At 52.5% G+C, this 18496-nt stretch overlaps 2 protein-coding genes across 5 annotated transcripts in view; both read left to right on the top strand.

Moving 5' to 3' along the window:
- LOC125953916 (protein sevenless) overlaps nt 1–11781 on the top strand; it is a 34242-nt gene extending 22461 nt beyond the window's left edge. For 2 of the 4 annotated variants that reach the window (XM_049683784.1, XM_049683757.1), the window contains exons 6-14: nt 1–4224; nt 5162–5381; nt 5472–6232; nt 7835–8034; nt 8106–8213; nt 8288–8913; nt 8982–9127; nt 10489–10545; nt 10717–11781. The exon at nt 1–4224 is cut by the window's left edge and continues 565 nt beyond it. In XM_049683784.1, the coding sequence (XP_049539741.1) occupies nt 1–4224; nt 5162–5381; nt 5472–6232; nt 7835–8034; nt 8106–8213; nt 8288–8913; nt 8982–9127; nt 10489–10545; nt 10717–11423 (7049 nt within the window). In that variant the 3' untranslated portion in view covers nt 11424–11781. The remainder of the gene's footprint in view (nt 4225–5161; nt 5382–5471; nt 6233–7834; nt 8035–8105; nt 8214–8287; nt 8914–8981; nt 9128–10488; nt 10546–10716) is intronic. The other 2 variants (XM_049683765.1, XM_049683776.1) reach the window with 2 other exon arrangements.
- Nucleotides 11782–14755: 2974 nt separating this feature from the next.
- On the top strand, nt 14756–17723 carry LOC125951549 (protein peste-like). Its single transcript, XM_049680511.1, has 3 exons — nt 14756–14929; nt 15780–15951; nt 16023–17723. Exons 1-3 carry the CDS (start codon nt 14813–14815, stop codon nt 17240–17242), a joined length of 1509 nt encoding a protein of 502 aa, XP_049536468.1. The 5' UTR covers nt 14756–14812; the 3' UTR covers nt 17243–17723.
- Nucleotides 17724–18496: the final 773 nt, after the last annotated feature.

The raw sequence follows: 18496 nt of genomic DNA, 5'->3' as shown, positions 1-18496 counted from the left end.
ACTTCGAGGTCGACCCGTACAACGGTTACCTGTTCTGGGTGATTGGTGGCCAGACCGGTGGTGAGCAGCTCACGGACCAGCAGCACCAGCAGCAGCAGCAGCAACAAGTAAGCGAAGGTCCGGCCGTTACCATCGGACCGACCGGTCTGTTCCGGCTCGATCTCGGTGACATCTCGAACGGTGTGCGGTACGAGATACGCCCGCTACAGATGATCAGCGGTCCCCATCTCGGCGCGTTCGCGATCGACCATACCAACTTCCGGGTGCTGGTGGCGGATCAGCGCGCCAACACGGTGCTGGCGGTCTCGCTGGACGACAAGCAGACGGTCGACATCCGGAACAACACGCAGCAGCCCCGGTTCGAGCGGGTCCGCTCGCTGGCCCTCGCGAACGGTCTGTTCTACTGGACCAACGGGACGGAGGTGTTCGCGGAGGACTATCACGTCGTGCACGACAGCTACTACCACAACGCGTTCCCGGTCGCCTCGAACAACACGTACTTCAGCATCAACGTGAACCTCACGTCGGAGCAACCGATCCCGGTGCCGGTGAATCCACCCCGCAACGTCCAGGCCCTCGTGTCGCCCGATCGCATCAAGATCGCCTGGGATGCACCGTTTCTGCTCGGTATGAAGGGGCGCGGTGCCTGGCAGGCCTGGAACTACCGGGTGGAGGTGCGGGACGAACGGAACGGAACGCTCGTGCTGGTTGTGCCAGCGATCGGCAACGGTAGCACCAGCTATGCGACCGGTCTGGCCAACCTGCTCACCCCGAACCGCGTCTATACGGTGCGCGTCGCGGCCCACACGGTGGCCGGCGTTGGACCGTGGAGCCACGAGTTCCGCGTCCGGACACTGCGCGCCCACCAGCAGCAGCGCCATCTGGTGTGGGCGAGTGCGGCCGGTATCGTGCGCAGCGACGTGATCGGTGATCACGTGCAGACGCTGCTACCGTCGGTCGGTAGCAACGTCAGCGCCGACGTCACCAGCCTCGCCTGGCACAATGGTACCCTGTACGTGGTGAGCAACGGTACGCTGCGGCTGTATCGGGTCGAAGAGGAGGAGAAGGAGGAGGAAGGGGAGGAGAAGGACGAGGAGGAGGAGGAGGTGGCCTCCTCCCCCCATCACACCGCAGTTGGTGCGCCCCGGTGGCGCCAGATCGGGGAGCTCGGTTCGGTTGCGTGCGTCGCGGTCGACCGGCTCGGCGAGCGGCTCTACCTGCACAACCCGGCCCAGCAGATGATCGTCCGGGCGGGGTTGCACGGTGAACGGCAGGAACCGATCCACAATGTGCCGAGTGTGCGCGAGCTGCGGTTCGACGAGCGGCGCGGTTACCTCTACTGCTCGTCCGGCATCCTGCTCGAGGCGTTCCGGCTGAACGGTAAGAACCGGGTCGTCTACTTCAGTGAGCACCCGTTCACCGGGAAGCAGGTGATGGGCATGACGCTCGACACCGACGGTCAGCAGCTGTACTGGATCGAGAGGAGCTACCTCAACTCGCACCTCTGCTGGGCCCCGTTGGCCGATCCGGGGCGTGATCCGGCCACCGGTTACGCGGTCAGCTCGGTTGTGCTGAGCGCGCAGACACCGCAGGGGCCGCTGCTTCACTTCAGCGACCGGTTGCTGTGGGTGCGCGAGGGTCAGGTTGTGGTCGGGGACGTGCGGGGTGAAAATCTCGCCTACATCCGGGCCCGCCAGCTCAACGGGACGAGCGCGATCGCCCTGATCGAGTCATCGCACGAGCATCATCATCATCGGTCGGGGGGAAAGGCGACGACCATCAATGTGGTGCCCGCACCGGTGAACGGTTCGAGCGTACGGGTCGGGGGCGATTGGCGCGCCTTCAACGTCAGCTGGGCACCGGTGACGAACGTGAACCACAGTGAGGTGTTTTACAAGCTGCTGCTCAAGGTACCGGGTGCCGCCCGCGACATCGTCCAGGAGCTGCAGGTACCGTGGTACGTCTACAACGGGAGCGCCGCCAACGCTGCCGCTAGTGGTGGTGGTGGAAGTCCGGGTACTGGTGCTGGTACTGGTACGGGTGGATCGTCATCGTCCCTTGACCCTATACCACCGTACACACCGATCGACATCACGCTGCACGCCTTCACCTACTGGCGCTCGTCCGGTGTGGTGACGGTGCACCGCCACACACCGGCCGGACGTCCGTCGGCACCGGTACGGCCCCGGGTCTACCTACGCACCCACTATCCGGCCGGCGTAGCGCACACACTCACACTGGGGCTCGTATTCCGGTGGGAGCCACCGCACGAACCGAACGGTCCGCTCGTCGCCTACCGGATCGACTGTCTGGAGCAGGTGACGAGCGACGGTGATGCACCGACCAAGCGGATGCTGCTGGACGGTCAGCTCGTCAGCCACGACCGGCACGAACTGTCCGTACCGGGACCGATCCGGGCCCGAAATGCGACCTACACCCTATGGGTGCGCGCCGTCAACGTTGATCACGAGAGCGACCGGACGGAACCGTGCCGCGTTGCCCTCGGTGAGGATGGTCGTGTCCGGCCGGGGACACTGTTACCGCTCGTGTACATCGCTACCGCCGACCAGATCCTGTCGGTCGATATGGATCTCGGTGTAGCGAGCGCACTGGTAACGACGGCCGTACCGGCCCGACTGCTGGCCGAACTGCGCCACGAGCGGCGCCTCTTCTGGATCGATGCCAACGGGGAACTGTTTATGCACGACGCGACGGACGGCAAGCGGCGGTTGGCACACGTACCGGGTCACGCCGCCGCCCTTACCGTCGATTGGGTCGCACGGATCGTCTATGTGGCGGCCCGGGGTGCCACCGACGAGGACGATACGGACAACGGTGAAGGCCGAGGACGTGGCCATGGTGGCCATGGTGGCCATGGTGGCGACACCGAGACGACGCTGTACGCCTTCGATCTCAACCACCTGGTGCTGGGTAGTGGTAGTGGCGGTGTTGGTGGTGGTGGTGTTAGTGGTGTTGGTGGTGGTGGTGGTGGTGGTGGTAGTGGTGGTATGGCTGCTGCTGGAGGTTCACCCGGCGGTGGTACCGGTGTCGGTGGTGGGCTAGTAGTAAGCGGTGGTGGACCCGTCACAACCGTCGCTGGCGGGAGCGGAGGTCCGGAACCAACCGGTACGCTGGTGGTGACCGCGCTCGGTTCCACCGTTGCCGTCGATTATCTGCAGGTGCGTGACCGCGAGCTGCTCGCCTTCTCCCGCCATCACCGCATCGGTTATCGCGTTTCATTGGACCGCTCGGATGCGACCGTGACGCAAGTGAACTGCATCGATGCAACAGACACCACCCATCCCATCATCTGCGACCAGTACCGGGGTCTGTTCGAGACCGGTAACGGTAGCGTTACCGGTGTCGCATCCGATGGCCGGTTTCTGTACTGGTTGGCGACGCAGGATGGCGATGATATGGCGGTGCGGATTCGGTTGCGCACGCTAGACGACGACGGTGAGCACGGCGACGGCGATGCCCACGAGCTACCACTGGAAGCGAGCCTGGTCGAGGGTGCCGGCGTACCGGTCGCGTTGCTGCCCGCCCAACAACACCAACCGTACCCGAGCGAGGTGTGTTTGGTGCCGTGGCGCCGCCATCCGGGCCATACCGGGCTGCCGGCCTACCAGCCGGTACTGCTGGATGAGCTGACGGAGCACTCGCTGACCCTGCGGCTACCGGAACCGACCCGCAATCCCAACTGCACGATCCGGCCACCCGGCATCCGCTACCGCATCCAGTATGCGCCCGTCGCGACCGGCGCCGGCCAGGTACGCCCATCGGTACGCCAAATCGTGCGCTACTCGTACGAACCGCTGACCACGATCGGTGGTTTGCAGCCGTTCACACGGTACGAGTTCCGGGTTACCCTGCACAGCTACTACCTCGAGACGTCGTCGGTTGGGTCGTACCACTCCTTGGGTGGCGGTGGGACGATGGCTGCCGCCCGAATCGCTCAGCACGGCACCGGCCTAGGCGATACACCGGCCGGTGGCGGCGGTGAGCTGGGTGGTGCCGATGCCGAGGAGGAAGTGACGATCTTCCGGACAGCGCCCGGTGCACCGTCACGCCCGGAGCGGATTGAGGCGATCCCGGTCAGCCCGACCGAGGCGATCGTCCAGTGGAGCGCACCGCAGCAGATGAACAATGATCGCGTGTGGTACGAGATCTACTGGCAGACCGAGACAGGCGAGCGGAAGAACCGGCAACAGCAGCGCGTCACCGGTACGGTTACCTACAGTATGAAAAAAGTTTATTCACCCCAGTGCAAGAAGTTTACATTTTGGCTATTTTCTCCGAACATCTGTGTCAAAAAATGAAAAATCGCATGAATTTTTGTTGTGCTTCATTTGCTTTTTCATTTTTTGAAAAATAACCCACTAGAAAAAATAGTCGAGTAAGGTACGAAAAACACGCAAAACAAATTTATCCACCCCGTACAAAACAATGTTTGGGAATGTATAGTATCGTATGGTTTTCTCTTCAAAATAGACAAATAAGAATTTTTTCTCCCCATTTCAAGGATGCAGTTTAGTGCCCTAATCTCATGCGCATCTTTTAAGACCCTATTGGTGGTTCTATCGCCTAAAACAATGGAGTTATGCACCAAGTTACTAGACAACTGATTCATTAAAAAATGGCTCTATGAGCATCTCTAAGAAATGAACAACTATTAGTTTGTTAAGTACTTCTTAGGCGCATAACTTCATTATTTTAGGCGATAGAACCATCGATAGGGTCTCAAAAGATGCGCATGAGATTAAAAAACTAAACTGCATCATTGAAATGGAGAGAAAAAAATATTATTTTACTATTTTGAAGAGAAAACCATATTTTTTTTGGTATGGGGTGAATAAACTTTTTTGTCGTACCTTTCTCTACTGTTTTTGTGATATCTTTTTTTCTAGTAGGTGTTTTGGAAAAAAGTAAAAAGTAAAAAATTGAAGAATAAAAACGAAACCGAAATTGATATACGAGTTTCGATTTTCGGACTCAGTTGTTTGGAGAAAACAGCCAAAACGTTAAACTCATGCAGGGGAGGATAAACTTTTTTTCTCATACTGTATCTTTTGCCAACCGCCAATATTGAGTGCACCCTCGCTCACTCACTCTTTCTCTCTCTCTCTCTTTCACTCTCTCCGGGACCGGGAAACTGAAACAGACTTCAACGAGACCGGTGCGGTGCTGTCGATGAATCTGACCCGGCTACAACCGCACCAGACCTACCGGATCGGCATCCGGGCGTACTCAACGGTGACCGCGTACAGCGAGAGCCATTCGGTCGAGATCGAAACCTTCCCGGATCCGGACGACATCGAGCGAGTGTCGGTCAACTCGACCAGCCTCCGGTTGCGCTGGCGACCACCGAGCAACTGTCGCAGGTGAGGTTTTTTGTTTTTGTGTTTTTGTCGAGAGGAATGCATGTTCGACTCCGCCGTCGGGTAACTAACGACACCGTCGCCGCCTGATAGGTTCCTGCTGCAGTACGCCATCGTCGGTCACAACCGTTGGGAGCTACTGTACGATTCGGAGCAGGAGCAGCAGCAGCAGCAGCAGCAGCTGGGGATGTCGGGACAGGTGGCAGCACGCGGCAATGACACGTACGAGCTGGGGTCACTGCTACCGAAAACGCTCTACCGGTTCGTGGCGCTCATCTACTATCCGGACTGGGACGTACCGTACGAGTGGCCCCGCGAACCGAAGCACTTCCAGTGCGAAACGCTAGCCGATCGGCCATCGGCCCCGGGGCGCCCCGTGATCACGCAGCTCCGGCCCGACGTGTACAAGGTGAGCTGGGAGCAGGCCAACAACAATGGGGCACCGCTCGAGGCGTACGGGCTTGAGGCGTTGGTGCACCTGCCGAACCGGCCGATCCGCTCGCTAAACGGGGGCGCCCAGGAGCAAGCGGCTGACAGTGAGCACGTCCGGGACGAGCCCGGAAACGAGACGCTGTGGACGACGGTCAGGACCGTGCCCGTGAGCGTGCCGGAGACGAGCGGCTGGAACCAGGTGTACAACGGTACCGATACCTACTGGATCATCTCGGATCGGCTGATCGTCCATACCAATCTGTTCCGGGTGCGGGCGCGCAACTCGTTCGGCTGGGGTCCGTACAGCAACGAGAGTCTGCCGCTGGAGGAACCGCTCTACTCGAGCCGATCCATCGTCCTGCTGGCGTTTGTCTGCATTCTCGTCACGATCGTAGTGCTCGTAGCGACCGCCGTCATTTGTGGTGAGTAGTGAGCCTCTGTGGCGTTTGGTTAATATATATATATTTTTTATTTTTAAGGGGTATGAGTTACATTTTTTTCATTTTGAGTTATTATGAATTGAAATCCGCCATTCTTTTTGTTGGCAAAATTCAATCCTTTATTTTTCCAAACTCTTTTGCAACGGGCCATTCAAAGTGTTGGCTATCCTTTTCCACTGCTTTCATTGCAATTTTTCAGGCAATTGTCGCATCGCTGATTAGGAAAAAATCAGTCTCCGTGGTGACAATTTAGTCGACAGGCACATTTTTTCGTCTACTTCCATATTTTGTCAAGCAACCAAACAAGTATTATTCGGGAAAAACAATGTCTGGTGTATACAGCCGGGGTGGGCAACATTTTGGCTTCGAAACGTTTTCTGAAACGTTCGTTTGAACGGCTTTGCAACATGCAAGTGTTATCATGTTGAAAAACCCGTTGATAATGGTGGTTATCGCGTTTTTGGTCGCTTTCTCGACAGAGCTCGCACCAAATGGACCAATTATTAGCGATAACGTTCTCCTGCAATAGTTTGACCAGTTTCCGGAGGTTCTTAGTACATGACACTCTTTAAATCTTAATTTTTTTCATTTTTTTTGTTTGGTTAGCCCGAACGTTCTGTGTCGGTAACACCGACATTTGCGCATTGTTATTCTTTGAAACCAGCTTTCACTTTTTTTTTGTGTCGTAACATATTCATCATAAATTGTCCATCTATTCTCTATACATTTCCCTTTCCTAATAAATGCGGCTCTGCCCGTAATACATATATCTATATATATAAGTGAAAGTTGCGTACTTTCGAACGCCCATAACTTGAGAACGGATGGGCCGATTCCGCTCATTCTTGGCTCTATGAATTCGTCTTGCTCTGCTTCATGTTTATACATTGGGAAATGTTGGGAAAATTATGACATTTTATGGCAAATTGAAACTCTTTTTTGCACTGGCTTTCCACTTCACAGCCTACTTGATTTGATATTATTTCAAAACATTGGATGACAAAAATTCAGCTACAATGCATACTACGATGAATTCTTTATTCTTACTCTAATTTGATCATCATCGCTTACTGCGATACTTTTATTTTCTATACCCATCAAACCAAAGAACGCTTTATTTGTGCAAACCAAGTATGGATTGGTTGAATCGCGACTTTGTCTTACAACGGAGATTTGTCAAGTGGTTTAAGTTTGATGATCGTTTTGGTTAGAACAAAAATTACGAAAATAATCAGAAGATCAAGTATAGGATTACGCAGTCGAAATTCAAGAAGGGTTCAAGAGTGGAGTCGCAGAACGAAGTTTTCGGGGTCTACTAGTCAACTAAAAAAATGCTCCTTATGCCATTTACCAACAAACGATAAATTTCAGCAGCTGTTTTTGTAAAATGAAAGGAAGGTTTTCAAACTCCACCGCCTAAATTGACATTTACGCACAAAACTCGACACTTTTAACTCGAGAAAAAGATATGTTATAGTCATTATTATGAGCAGACATTTTCTTCAAATCAAAAATATAATAAAATATATCTCACTTTCTCTCTCTCTCTTTCTCTCTCGCGCGCGCACTCCATTTCACGCTCAGTCGCACTGCGTACAAACGAGAAACATAAGCCGTTCCCGAGCGATGGTGGCGTGCATGCTCACCTACCGGACGTAGAGCTGGCCAATCTGCGGGAGTTACCGCGCCGTGGCAATTTCGTGCACAGCAACAACATCCTTTACGGTACCAGCTCGCTGTTTTCCGCCGAGGTGTCGCTGCTTCCCCACATACGCAGCGATCAGGTGAGTGGCGCCGACGAACCGACATGGACGGTGCGGACGGAAGCTAATATGGGGTCCCATTCATCCCGTAGATCTGCATGACCAGCTCAACCCTGCTCGGAAGTGGGGCCTTCGGTGAGGTGTACGAGGGTATCGTCAAGGGTGTGGACGGTGAGGCGGAAACGCTTGTCGCCATCAAGGTATGAAATTGTACGACTTCTCTCTATCGCGAGCTTTCTGATAAAAACTCGTTCTCTCTCTCTTCCCTCTGTAGACACTAAAGAAGGGCGCGAAGGAGCACGAAAAGCAGGAGCTGCTGCAGGAGGCGCAGCTAATGAGCAACTTCAAGCACAAGCACATTACGCGGCTAGTGGGCGTTTGCCTCGAGGCCGACACGTTGCTTATCATCATGGAACTAATGCAGGGCGGTGACCTGCTTAGCTACCTGCGGCGCAGCCGTCCCCTGCCCGGCCAGGCCGCCCGGCTCACCATGCTCGACCTGATCTCGATGTGCCAGGACGTGGCGTCCGGTTGCCGGTACCTGGAGGAGATGCACTTCGTGCACCGCGACCTCGCCTGCCGCAACTGTCTCGTGTCGTCGACGGATCCGCGCGATCGCGTCGTCAAGATCGGCGATTTTGGGCTGGCGCGCGACATCTACAAGAACGACTACTACCGGAAGGAGGGCGAGGGGCTGCTGCCGGTGCGCTGGATGTCACCGGAGAGCCTGGTCGATGGGGTGTTCACCTCGCAGTCCGACATCTGGGCGTTCGGTGTGCTGCTGTGGGAGATCATGACGCTCGGTGAGCAGCCGTACCAGGCGAAGAACAACGTGGAGGTGCTGAACCACGTGCGCGAGGGAGGGCACCTCGATCGGCCGAAGGTCTGCCCGAACGAAATGTAGGTTCCTAATCCGCCTGAAGATCCCAATCGAAAGGGTTACTAATCCCTGTCCTTCCAAACCGTAGGTTCGAGCTGATGAAATACTGCTGGAAATTCTCGCCCGACGAGCGGCCCACATTCCGCTACTGCCTGGAGGTGTTGGAGGTGCTGCGTGAGAATACCAGCGAGAATGCGCAGATTATAGCACCCTACCCGACCAAGCTACACCAAGGTAAGCGACAGCAATGCGGGGTTAAACAATGTTTCCGGCCGCAACTCCCTCCGGTCCCAAGACCATCAGCAATCTTGGATGATGTATTTCCAAAAACGGCAAAAGCCGTGGTTTGGCAGGCCTTTAGAACATTGCTTCTGTCTGAACATCATGATAGGTCTACTACTGTGTCCAAAAAGTAAGGTGACACGGCATCCAGCCCGCGTAAATGGATATCTTTAATTTTGTATTTTTGTATAGGTTGTTAGCACTGTTATTGACAACCATGGCAAGTTTCACGTCAAAATATTCACTAGTGTTTGAGATACGTATTTTTTTGTGAACTGCTAAAAGTGCATTCTTCGTTTTTCTCCGCAAATGTCGCAAATTTTTAAGCAAAGAATTTGCATTAAAAATATTTTTTCTGCTACGAATATACCAATGCGAATGGTACAGAATGCCTTTAGTGACAATACTACGTCAAAAAAATTATTTACAGTTGATAGAAAGACTTCCAGGAGGGTCGGGAACATTTTGAAGACGCCCTGGACGACCACCAACGACAATCGATGCAGCTCACTTCCAAAAAATCAAAGATTTGCTGTTGGAAAACCGTCGATTAACAACAAGAGACTTTGCTGATGATATTGGCATATCAAACATATCCGCCAATTACATTTGGAAGGATGTTTTTCATCTCAAACGCGTCATCGCTCGATTACGATAATGCACCTCAAACCTCTCAAACTTCGTTGGTTTTCTGTGACTTTTTTGCCAAAATTTTCACTCATATCGTTCCAATAAAACCACATGCGCCTGATTTGGTTACATTTGGCTGCTGGCTATTCGACAAGCCCAAAATTTCGTTCCGGGGACACTGTTTTGACACGATAGAGCAGATTCAAGCTGCTGCGAAAAAGGTGCTGAAGGCCATTCCTAAAGACGACATTTTCGTGTGTTTAGAAAACTGGAAAATTCGTCCGCATAAGTGCATTGTGTCTGGGAGGGATTACTTTGATGGCAAAAAAAAATGATTTAGGAGAAAAATTAAGGAACTTTCAAAATACATCCAATGTCACCTTATTTGTTGGACACAGTAGTACACCAAAAAAAACCCGTCCAGATCGTGTGAACATTATTATTTTCGGAGAATACGTGTAGAAAACAGCTGCTGATGGTCTTGAGGGAACAAACGGATGGATTGACAGGCGCCAATGTCGGGTGCTTCGGATGGATTCAGATGGGGAGCACTACCGCTCTCTAGCTCTGACACTCGCACAACAGCACAGCACTCGCTGCACTCGCTGCACTCTTCGCACCTCATTCCACGCACCGATCAACTCACTCACTCAATGCCAACGGCTTCATCCATCTCGTTCCAGAAGCTGTGTCCAACCCTTCATACTCGATTGACGATGCTTGCCTGCCCTTTACCTCAGGTAGACCTGATCCTGGCGCTGCTTCACCAGACTAACACCGCTTACCGCACCTTCCATTATCGCTCTCTACTAACAACCTGTGCCCCATCGCAACCCAATCCAACAACAACAACCACAACAAACACTAACGCCTAGTTTCTTCGTTCCTTTCGCCATCGCGGTGACGCGCAGGTGGTGATTGCTTGCAGGTGCGCGGCGACCGGAAGCACGAGATCGGTCACCACATTCCGACCCCACCAACGTCGAGCAGCGGCAGCAGCGGGGGAGGTGCCATCTGCTTACCCGGGGGTACCGCACCGATACCCAAGTACCTGGAACTGGTGTACGATAACAGTGCCAGCCACTCGCACGATTCGGGCCGGTTCACCGAACCAACAACCAGCCTATCGCTCGCCCTCTCACCACCCTCACCACCACCATCGGCCGCACCGCTATCGGACACCGGAAGTCCGGTGACGGCCGCCATCGGTGACGCCGGCATGCTGACGCACGGCGAGCTGACGGCATCAGTCTGTAGCCTGTTCCGGGACGGGCGACCACCACCGGCCACAATGCTGATGCTCACCGACAACGGCTACGAGGTGCCGATCACCGATCTGCGATACCAACCGGCCCAGCCGGCCAGCCTCGGGACCGGAAGTGCGATCGGCTCGTCCGGATCCACCAACGGCGTCTACAAGCACGACTACTCGAGCCTCGATCCGCTGTTACCATCGGTCGTACTGGTACCGGTGCTGGGTGGCTCCCGGGTGGATGGTCGTTGTGCGGAACCCGCCACCACTAGTATTACCGACGGCACAACGCACCCACTGCGGAACCACGGAACCAGCAGACCAGCCTGCGAAGAGCCCTCGCCGACAATGTCGGCCATGAGCTGAAAACGTCGCCGTTGCCGCCACCGTCGCCACAGCAGCAGCAGTATGGGGAAAGACAAAGCACAAAGGGCTGCGGTGTGTGGTGCCTCACACTGTTAACTCGCTAGTAGACACTCGGATACCTGCAGGGCCACGATAGCAACAGCGATCCTTTGAGCTAACTATCGAAAAGTAGGTTGGAAATAAAGTTGCTATCGTGGTCGAGCACGGATGCAAGATGCAAGAAACATTCTTTCAGGGTGCCCCTCGGAGTCAGCTCGGTTGGAAATTCGCTTTTGAAAGAACCCGCCGTCACTATGCGGCGACGTATGCATGCGCACATGGGTCATGCAGGCGCCACAATTTGATGTTCGCTGTTCGGATGTGTGTGTGTTTTTTTTTGGGAGTTGAAATAACGGCGCTACCGCCATCGTGGAGTAATGTTAAAAAAAATCGTTCGCGCAACTCGCCCAAATAAAAAGACAGCCAATGAAAGAGAGTGTAGAACAGTGACCGTTGCTAGTGTGGCCACCCGCACCCCTTAAGGTTTTATATTTAATAGTATGCGCGCGCATGTTGCAAATTGTCGAAATTGGATTAGTGTATTTGTGGTTTAGTTAGAAATATATAGATTATTGTAGTGTAGTCAGCGTTGTGAGCCGAGAGAGAGAGAGAGAGAGCCCCCTCTTTTCCTAGGCTCTCCCTAGGCCCTAGTAGGCTGTTAGCATTTAGGATACATGTGGATGGCATTCCTACCACTACCGCTGACCGTTTTATGGAGAAGAATAGGAGAAGAAACCGGCAGCATAGACACGCGTAGTAATTTAACCCAATACCAACTACGGGGCAATGCCCCCTCGGGTGTCGCTATTAGGATATGTGTGAGATAATCGCCCTCTCACATCTCCGCAGCCACACACATCGTTCTGTTATGGGTGCTAGTTGGTGCAGTGTAATTTATTTTGATTTCGACATCTCCTTAGCAGGCATAGTATAGAGGTACACAAACAAAAACTAGTGTAGCAACGGCACTAGGAATAGGCACAGCGGCATACAGCCACACACGTACATACACCATGTGAAATAGAGAAATAACTACCGTGAACCGTGGAGGTAATCATCACCAAGCCCACAACACAACCTAAGTGTGAACACCGTAGTAGTAGTAGTAGTAGATGAAGCAGTTGGGCGATAGGACCGGCTTGGTGCCGAATCGAATATAGCGAGCCCAATTATTAGTAACTTAGGGCAAGTACCATACAGCATACACTGAGCTAGCAGTCAATCAGTGCCTTCCGGAGAGTATGACCGGCAGCGACAGTAAAGATGAGGAAAGTACTACTACTAATAACTGACAACGGATGGTCGCCACCTCGTTGCAAAATGTTCGATTTAGAACCGGCAGATGCATAGTAGAACCGCCGAAGCACCTTTATATTAAAGGTGTGTGTGTGTGTATCCGAGGAATGCTGATCGCGCGCGCACATCTGTGTGTGTGTGTTTTTTTTAAACATAAATTCAAGTTTGAACAATCTTCCAAAGACGTTTTGCGCCGGATGCACTCCAGTGCCCAACAGCCCACTAAAACATTCCTTCGACATTGAACCCGATCGCCACGGGTCTAGGTCTCGGTGTGGACATCATACGGGTAATAGCTCAGCTCACTCAGCGTTCCACGCGTTCTTTTCTATACACATCTCTCCTAAGGCGGTTGCCGGTGCCAAGGCTCACGATATCTGCCCTCGCGATGGCTAATCTGGGGCACTCGAACACGACGCGTACCGGATGTACGCCTGCTAATTGTTCAACATCATTAGCGACCAGAAAAGAAGACTTTGGCCGGTCACGGTTGTTCTGGAATGTTTCGTCTGGTAATGAGAAATCGGTTCAGATTAGACCGGTTACGGTTCGGGTCATTTAAAAATTAATTTGATAGGATTAGATTTAAAAAAAAAACCATCAGATTGAACCATAAGATAATGTAGCTGGTAACAGCTTGTGTACACCATCAAAGCATGCAAATACAGTGGTGCAAATATTATAATATTATGAAGCATATTTTATTTTTGCTGTGACGTTGTTTAGAATTCTAAGATGATAAGCATACTGGCCCATTAGTAGTGTGCAACGATGTTGGAGAACTGAACTGGAGAAAAGCTGGAGGATTTTTGCTCAACAAATTGTTTATTTTTTTAACACATGCGATGTTTATTCAATTGAAAAGTTAAGGTTGATTGTTGAGAGGTTCACTCACCTATAAAATTCGAAATACCGAGAAGAATTGTTGGAGCATGTTCGGTATGCCGTTCCTATCGACAATTGTCGAGTGAACACGGTCCGGAACGAACCCAGCTTTCATACGCACAATGAGCGTGAGTAATTCAAAACCAACGCTTTTCATCGCTGATAAGACGGAGACATATACCTGGCCTAGTGAGCGCAACGCATGGCGCGATTCGAACCGCGATTGTACCGTCCGCTATCGCTAACGCTTAGGTTCCGCTTGCACTTGCAGTTCCGCAGAATCGTTCCGAAAGCTAAAGAACCTTTCGTTCCGTTCCGTTCGGAAACATTGAAAAACAAAAATCCCAACACTACACCAATTGGTACGGCTGTCTTTCTCCATTCTCCGGAATAATCGGCAATTGTACCACGATTGGATGCGCACACACACACTACTCACAGTCACTACACTCCCGCCCTCCCCGCCCTCTCATTTGCTGCCCTTGCTTATACTTTATTTTGCAACCTACCTTTTGCACCGCAGCTAATCATCGTTTGCCGATGTTCGCGCAAGGTCCGCCTCCGGCTCCGGTGGTTGACGTAAAGGTACGATCAGATTGCGTACCCCACTCTACCGCCTCAAAAACCGCTCGGACCTGCTATGGGGCGCAGGCTGGGGCGAGAGGTTCGTCGCTTCCCCGCTCGCCTGCTCGCCACGGTGACCAGCTCTCGCTGCCAGCAAGCTTACTCTCGTCGTAATATGTGACGTACTCCTCGCCAGGCACATCGCCACCGGCAATGCTGGCGGCGGCTGACGGCATAGAGATCTCCACTTCCAAGGCAAAAGCTAGCTGCTCTCAGCTGAACGAGTGAACGCAACGCCTTAATGGTGCAACTCTATTAGAAATGAACGCGTCGTGCGCACACCATTGCGAAGCAAACTGCAACTGCGCACCTGTTGCAGCGTGTTGCAGCAGCCGCTGCTGCTGCTGCAGCTGCATTCGCGTGCGTTTTATACTCTCCGCTCCAATCGTCACCGACGAAACGTCAACTCTAGCACTGCGTTGTGCGAACCACGGCAATCAGTCGAAGGAGTTAGCGGATAGGCAGCGGTTGTACTGCTCCATACATTCTACTCCGTTGCGCTGTTTATCTCTCTGTGTCGTTCTCTCTCTCAGCTTCTGTACAGGATGCTGCGGCGTTGCTGTCGCTGGTACATGGTGGTCGGATTTGGGCTAGCCGTAGCCACCACCGGGTTGATCTTTCTGCTCGGCTGGCGCGATATGTTCAACACGCTCGTGATGGAGGTAAGTCAGCTAGAGCCGTTCGATCATGGCCACACATATCACAGAGTAGTGCCTCTATGACTGGCCTTGAGCCCGTTGATGCAATCAAAAACCGGAACAAGCGTGTCGTACCGGGCAACCCCGCAACAACGACGAAACCGTTCAGCAAACACAAGAGCGTTTGTGTTTGTGTGAGAGAAGGAGAAACCTTAGAGTACGATATGCATTAAAAAAAAACCAAGTTCTTTTCCCCGGTTGGTGATAACAACGCAAAAAGACAGATAATTCCGGGGGTTCAGTAAATTTCCCATGAAAGGAAATTCTACGGCTTACTGAAAACAAAATTACTTTCAAATTAAGCACTTGTGAGCGGCCTTGCGAGTCACTTATCCGCCAAATTTGCCGAGCCAGTCCAACAACCGCCTGCGTGCAGGCATGTTTTCGTTGTTTTCCTGTTGTGTTATTCATCAATCCTCATCCTCAGTTTTTGCGACAAAATTATCAACAACATAGCAGGTTTATCCGGCAAATTCTCGATGCGGGGATGCGGCCGGGTCCTGGGGACTTGAGTCCCCAACATCGATATTCAGCCGCTCGCATAGTAAATGTTGTAAGTAAGCTAGTGGAGTTACCTTCCATGGGATATCTACCGAGCACAGTTCAACTGTCTTAGTATGGTTGCTTTATTAACGAAAAAAGGTATTAGTTACTAAAATTATTAAAGAAATTAATTTATTTATAAATTTAAATTTATTTATTTAAATTTATTTGAAAAAAACAGTCCATTTTAATGCATTCGTTAGAGGTGTGCTGAGCGTACGGTTTGGTTTATATACACACACACACCACCACTGTTCTATCCATTTCCCAGGAGAAGTCCCTGGCGCCCGGGACGCCGTACTACAAGGAGTGGCGCCGACCGGCGGTCCGGCCTGTTTGGCGCATCCAGCTGTACAACTGGACGAACGCGGCGGCACAGCTCGCCGGTGATCCAGCGCACACGGAACCACACTTTCAACCGGTCGGACCGTTCGTCTATGAAGGTACGCGTGTCAAGATGGTGTCTCTTTCTCGATGCTCCCTGGCTGATGGTGCCTTTGCCTTTGCTCCGCAGAACACACGGAACCGGTCGATGTGAAGGTGTACGCGGCCAACGGCACGATCGCCTACCGTCGGCGTACCATTTTCCGGCTCATGGACGATACCAATGCATCCCAGCAGCGCAACGTAACCACCATTAACCTGGCCCTGCTTGCGGTAGCGTCGGTGGCGCGCACGCTTAGCAGCGCTACGCAACGCGAACTCTCCTTTCTGCTGCACAGCCTCGACCAGACGCTCACCATGACACGGCCGGCGGGGGAGCTACTGTTCACTGGGTACCGGGAGCCGCTGGTGGCCGCCGTGCGCCAACACATTTGTGATGAACGGCCGGGTGCGGCCGTCCTCTGTCAAGAGGCCACCGATCGGATGGCCCTCTTCCACACCTTCAACCTGACGCGTCGACCGGCCCACCAGCAGTACCAGCTCAGCACCGGGCTCCACGATCACGGGTCGTACGGTTTGGTCAAGGGACCCGGTCGGTGGCAGCAGTCCGGTGGTTGCGGCCCAGATGCGGATCCCTTCAGCGGCTACACCGGTGACCTTTTTCCATCACGCACACTAGACCGCACCCAGCCACTGGTGATTGTCCTGCCGGATCTCTGTATGCGTGTGCGGCTGCTGTACGATGGTGAAATCACGGTAGACGGTATCGTGGGAGCTAGGTACGTGGCGGAAACCGTACCCAATGCCGATGTCTGCCCGATGGAACCGAACCGAACGGTACGTCCGGTCACGGCCGTCGGTGGTATGCTCAACACGTATCCTTGCGCTGGTTTGCCACTGTACAGTGTAGCCGCCGCTTCCTCCGGCATCTTTCTGGTGGTCGAAACAGTGACGGGCATCGTGCTGGAGTCGACGATCGCCCTACGGTACGAGGCGATGCTCGAACCGAGCAGCCTGCTCGCCCTGCTCCAGGATGTACCGAGCATGCGTGTCCCGGTCGTCGAGTTCCGGCGCCACTATCGGCTACACCCGGTGCAAGCCGGCCGGTTGCGGCACCTGTTGCGGCTGCTCGATACAGGGCACCGGGCCGCACTCGCCGGTACCGGGCTCGGATTGTTTATAGCCGCCACCGCCCTGGCGTACGCTCTGGTTGCGCACCGGAGGGCGCAAAGGCGAGGCCGGCATGGTGACGGTCCCGGTGCGCTCCACAAGCATCCATCCGCAGCAGCCAACAGCGAGTATCGCGTGGTCGGCACACACCTAGGCAGCGCCGACACTACTAGCTACTGAGCGCTACTAGAAGCAAAGCAAGGGGGCCTGCTCTCTATTGGAAATTGGTGAGGAGGTGGTTGTGCCGGGAAACATGGAACACATAAAAGCAAAGCAGAGTACTCCGGAGCTCCCCTGTAAGCATTGCAGCACCGTGTCGAAATGATCCAAGCTGCTTGTGACTGGAGACAACATTTCCAGGTCTATTCTACACCCTACGAAATTAAAATGGCACCACCTACTTTTTTTCTCTGTAACAGACGAATAATTGAGCTCTAACTCAATGCTTTCTGTTATATGTGGTAAATTGTGTTCCGGATTAAACCAGCTTTGAAAAGTTTTGATCTGTGGATCCGTTTTTTAGTAAATCCAGAAAAAAAACTAAAAAAAGGGTGCGAAATACAAATAGCACCACCAATGACTTTCAACAAAATTCATCCATATTTCTAAAAATTCATCATTTTTCCAATAGTTATTGTCGTGTCAATCTTTCAGATGACTTCAATTAAATACGATTTCATGTATAAAATAAGTGTTTTGAGTTTTTCCCTGTGTATCTCCTCCAATGCACTCCCGTACTCGACATTTGTGCATGTTTACGTCGTCAAATTGCATTCCATTTTCATAAAAACGACATGCAAGGATGCACAAAAGGGTCTCGAAGCAATTCTGATCCAGAAAAAGAGCTCGACAATCGAAAGCCTCGATATTTTTATCAGAAAACCACTATTTAGTGAGTTGTGGGGTGCGGTGGGTGTGAGGTGACAGCATTATCTTGTTCGAAAACACAGTCCGGCACCTCAAATGCCTCGTAATGGTCAATTTAACTTATCTCCAACATTTCTACGTAATGTTTCGAATGCACTTTTGTTGTAATTATCACCAACGGAAGCATACGTCAAACTGGAAAACCTTCCCCTATAACCAATGTACTACTACCAATGTTCTTGCTCATCTTTCCAACTGGTTTATCTTGCAAATCGTGCCAGTAGTACTGAAAACCGTCTGGACCATCAAATTTAACATTTTTTAATTCGAAACAATCACCTTCTTCCATTCTTCTATCAGGAAATGTCATTTTCCGCGAAGATGCAATGATGCACTATATCTAGTTCAGTTAGTTTGGGTTACCCATGGCTTTTGCGCCACTCTGAGTACTCAGAATTTGCCAAAAGTTGTTTTACGAGACGTGTAGTAACCATATGCATCTATTCCGCGCGGATTTGTGATGCTTTTCATCTCTGATTCACTGCAATTCCACGAATTCTCCGTTTA

Source organism: Anopheles darlingi, chromosome X, assembly GCF_943734745.1.
Source record: "Anopheles darlingi chromosome X, idAnoDarlMG_H_01, whole genome shotgun sequence".
Classification (NCBI taxonomy): domain Eukaryota; kingdom Metazoa; phylum Arthropoda; class Insecta; order Diptera; family Culicidae; genus Anopheles; species Anopheles darlingi.
Note: the sequence above shows the minus strand (reverse complement) of the source record. Positions and strands in the feature narration are given on the sequence as shown.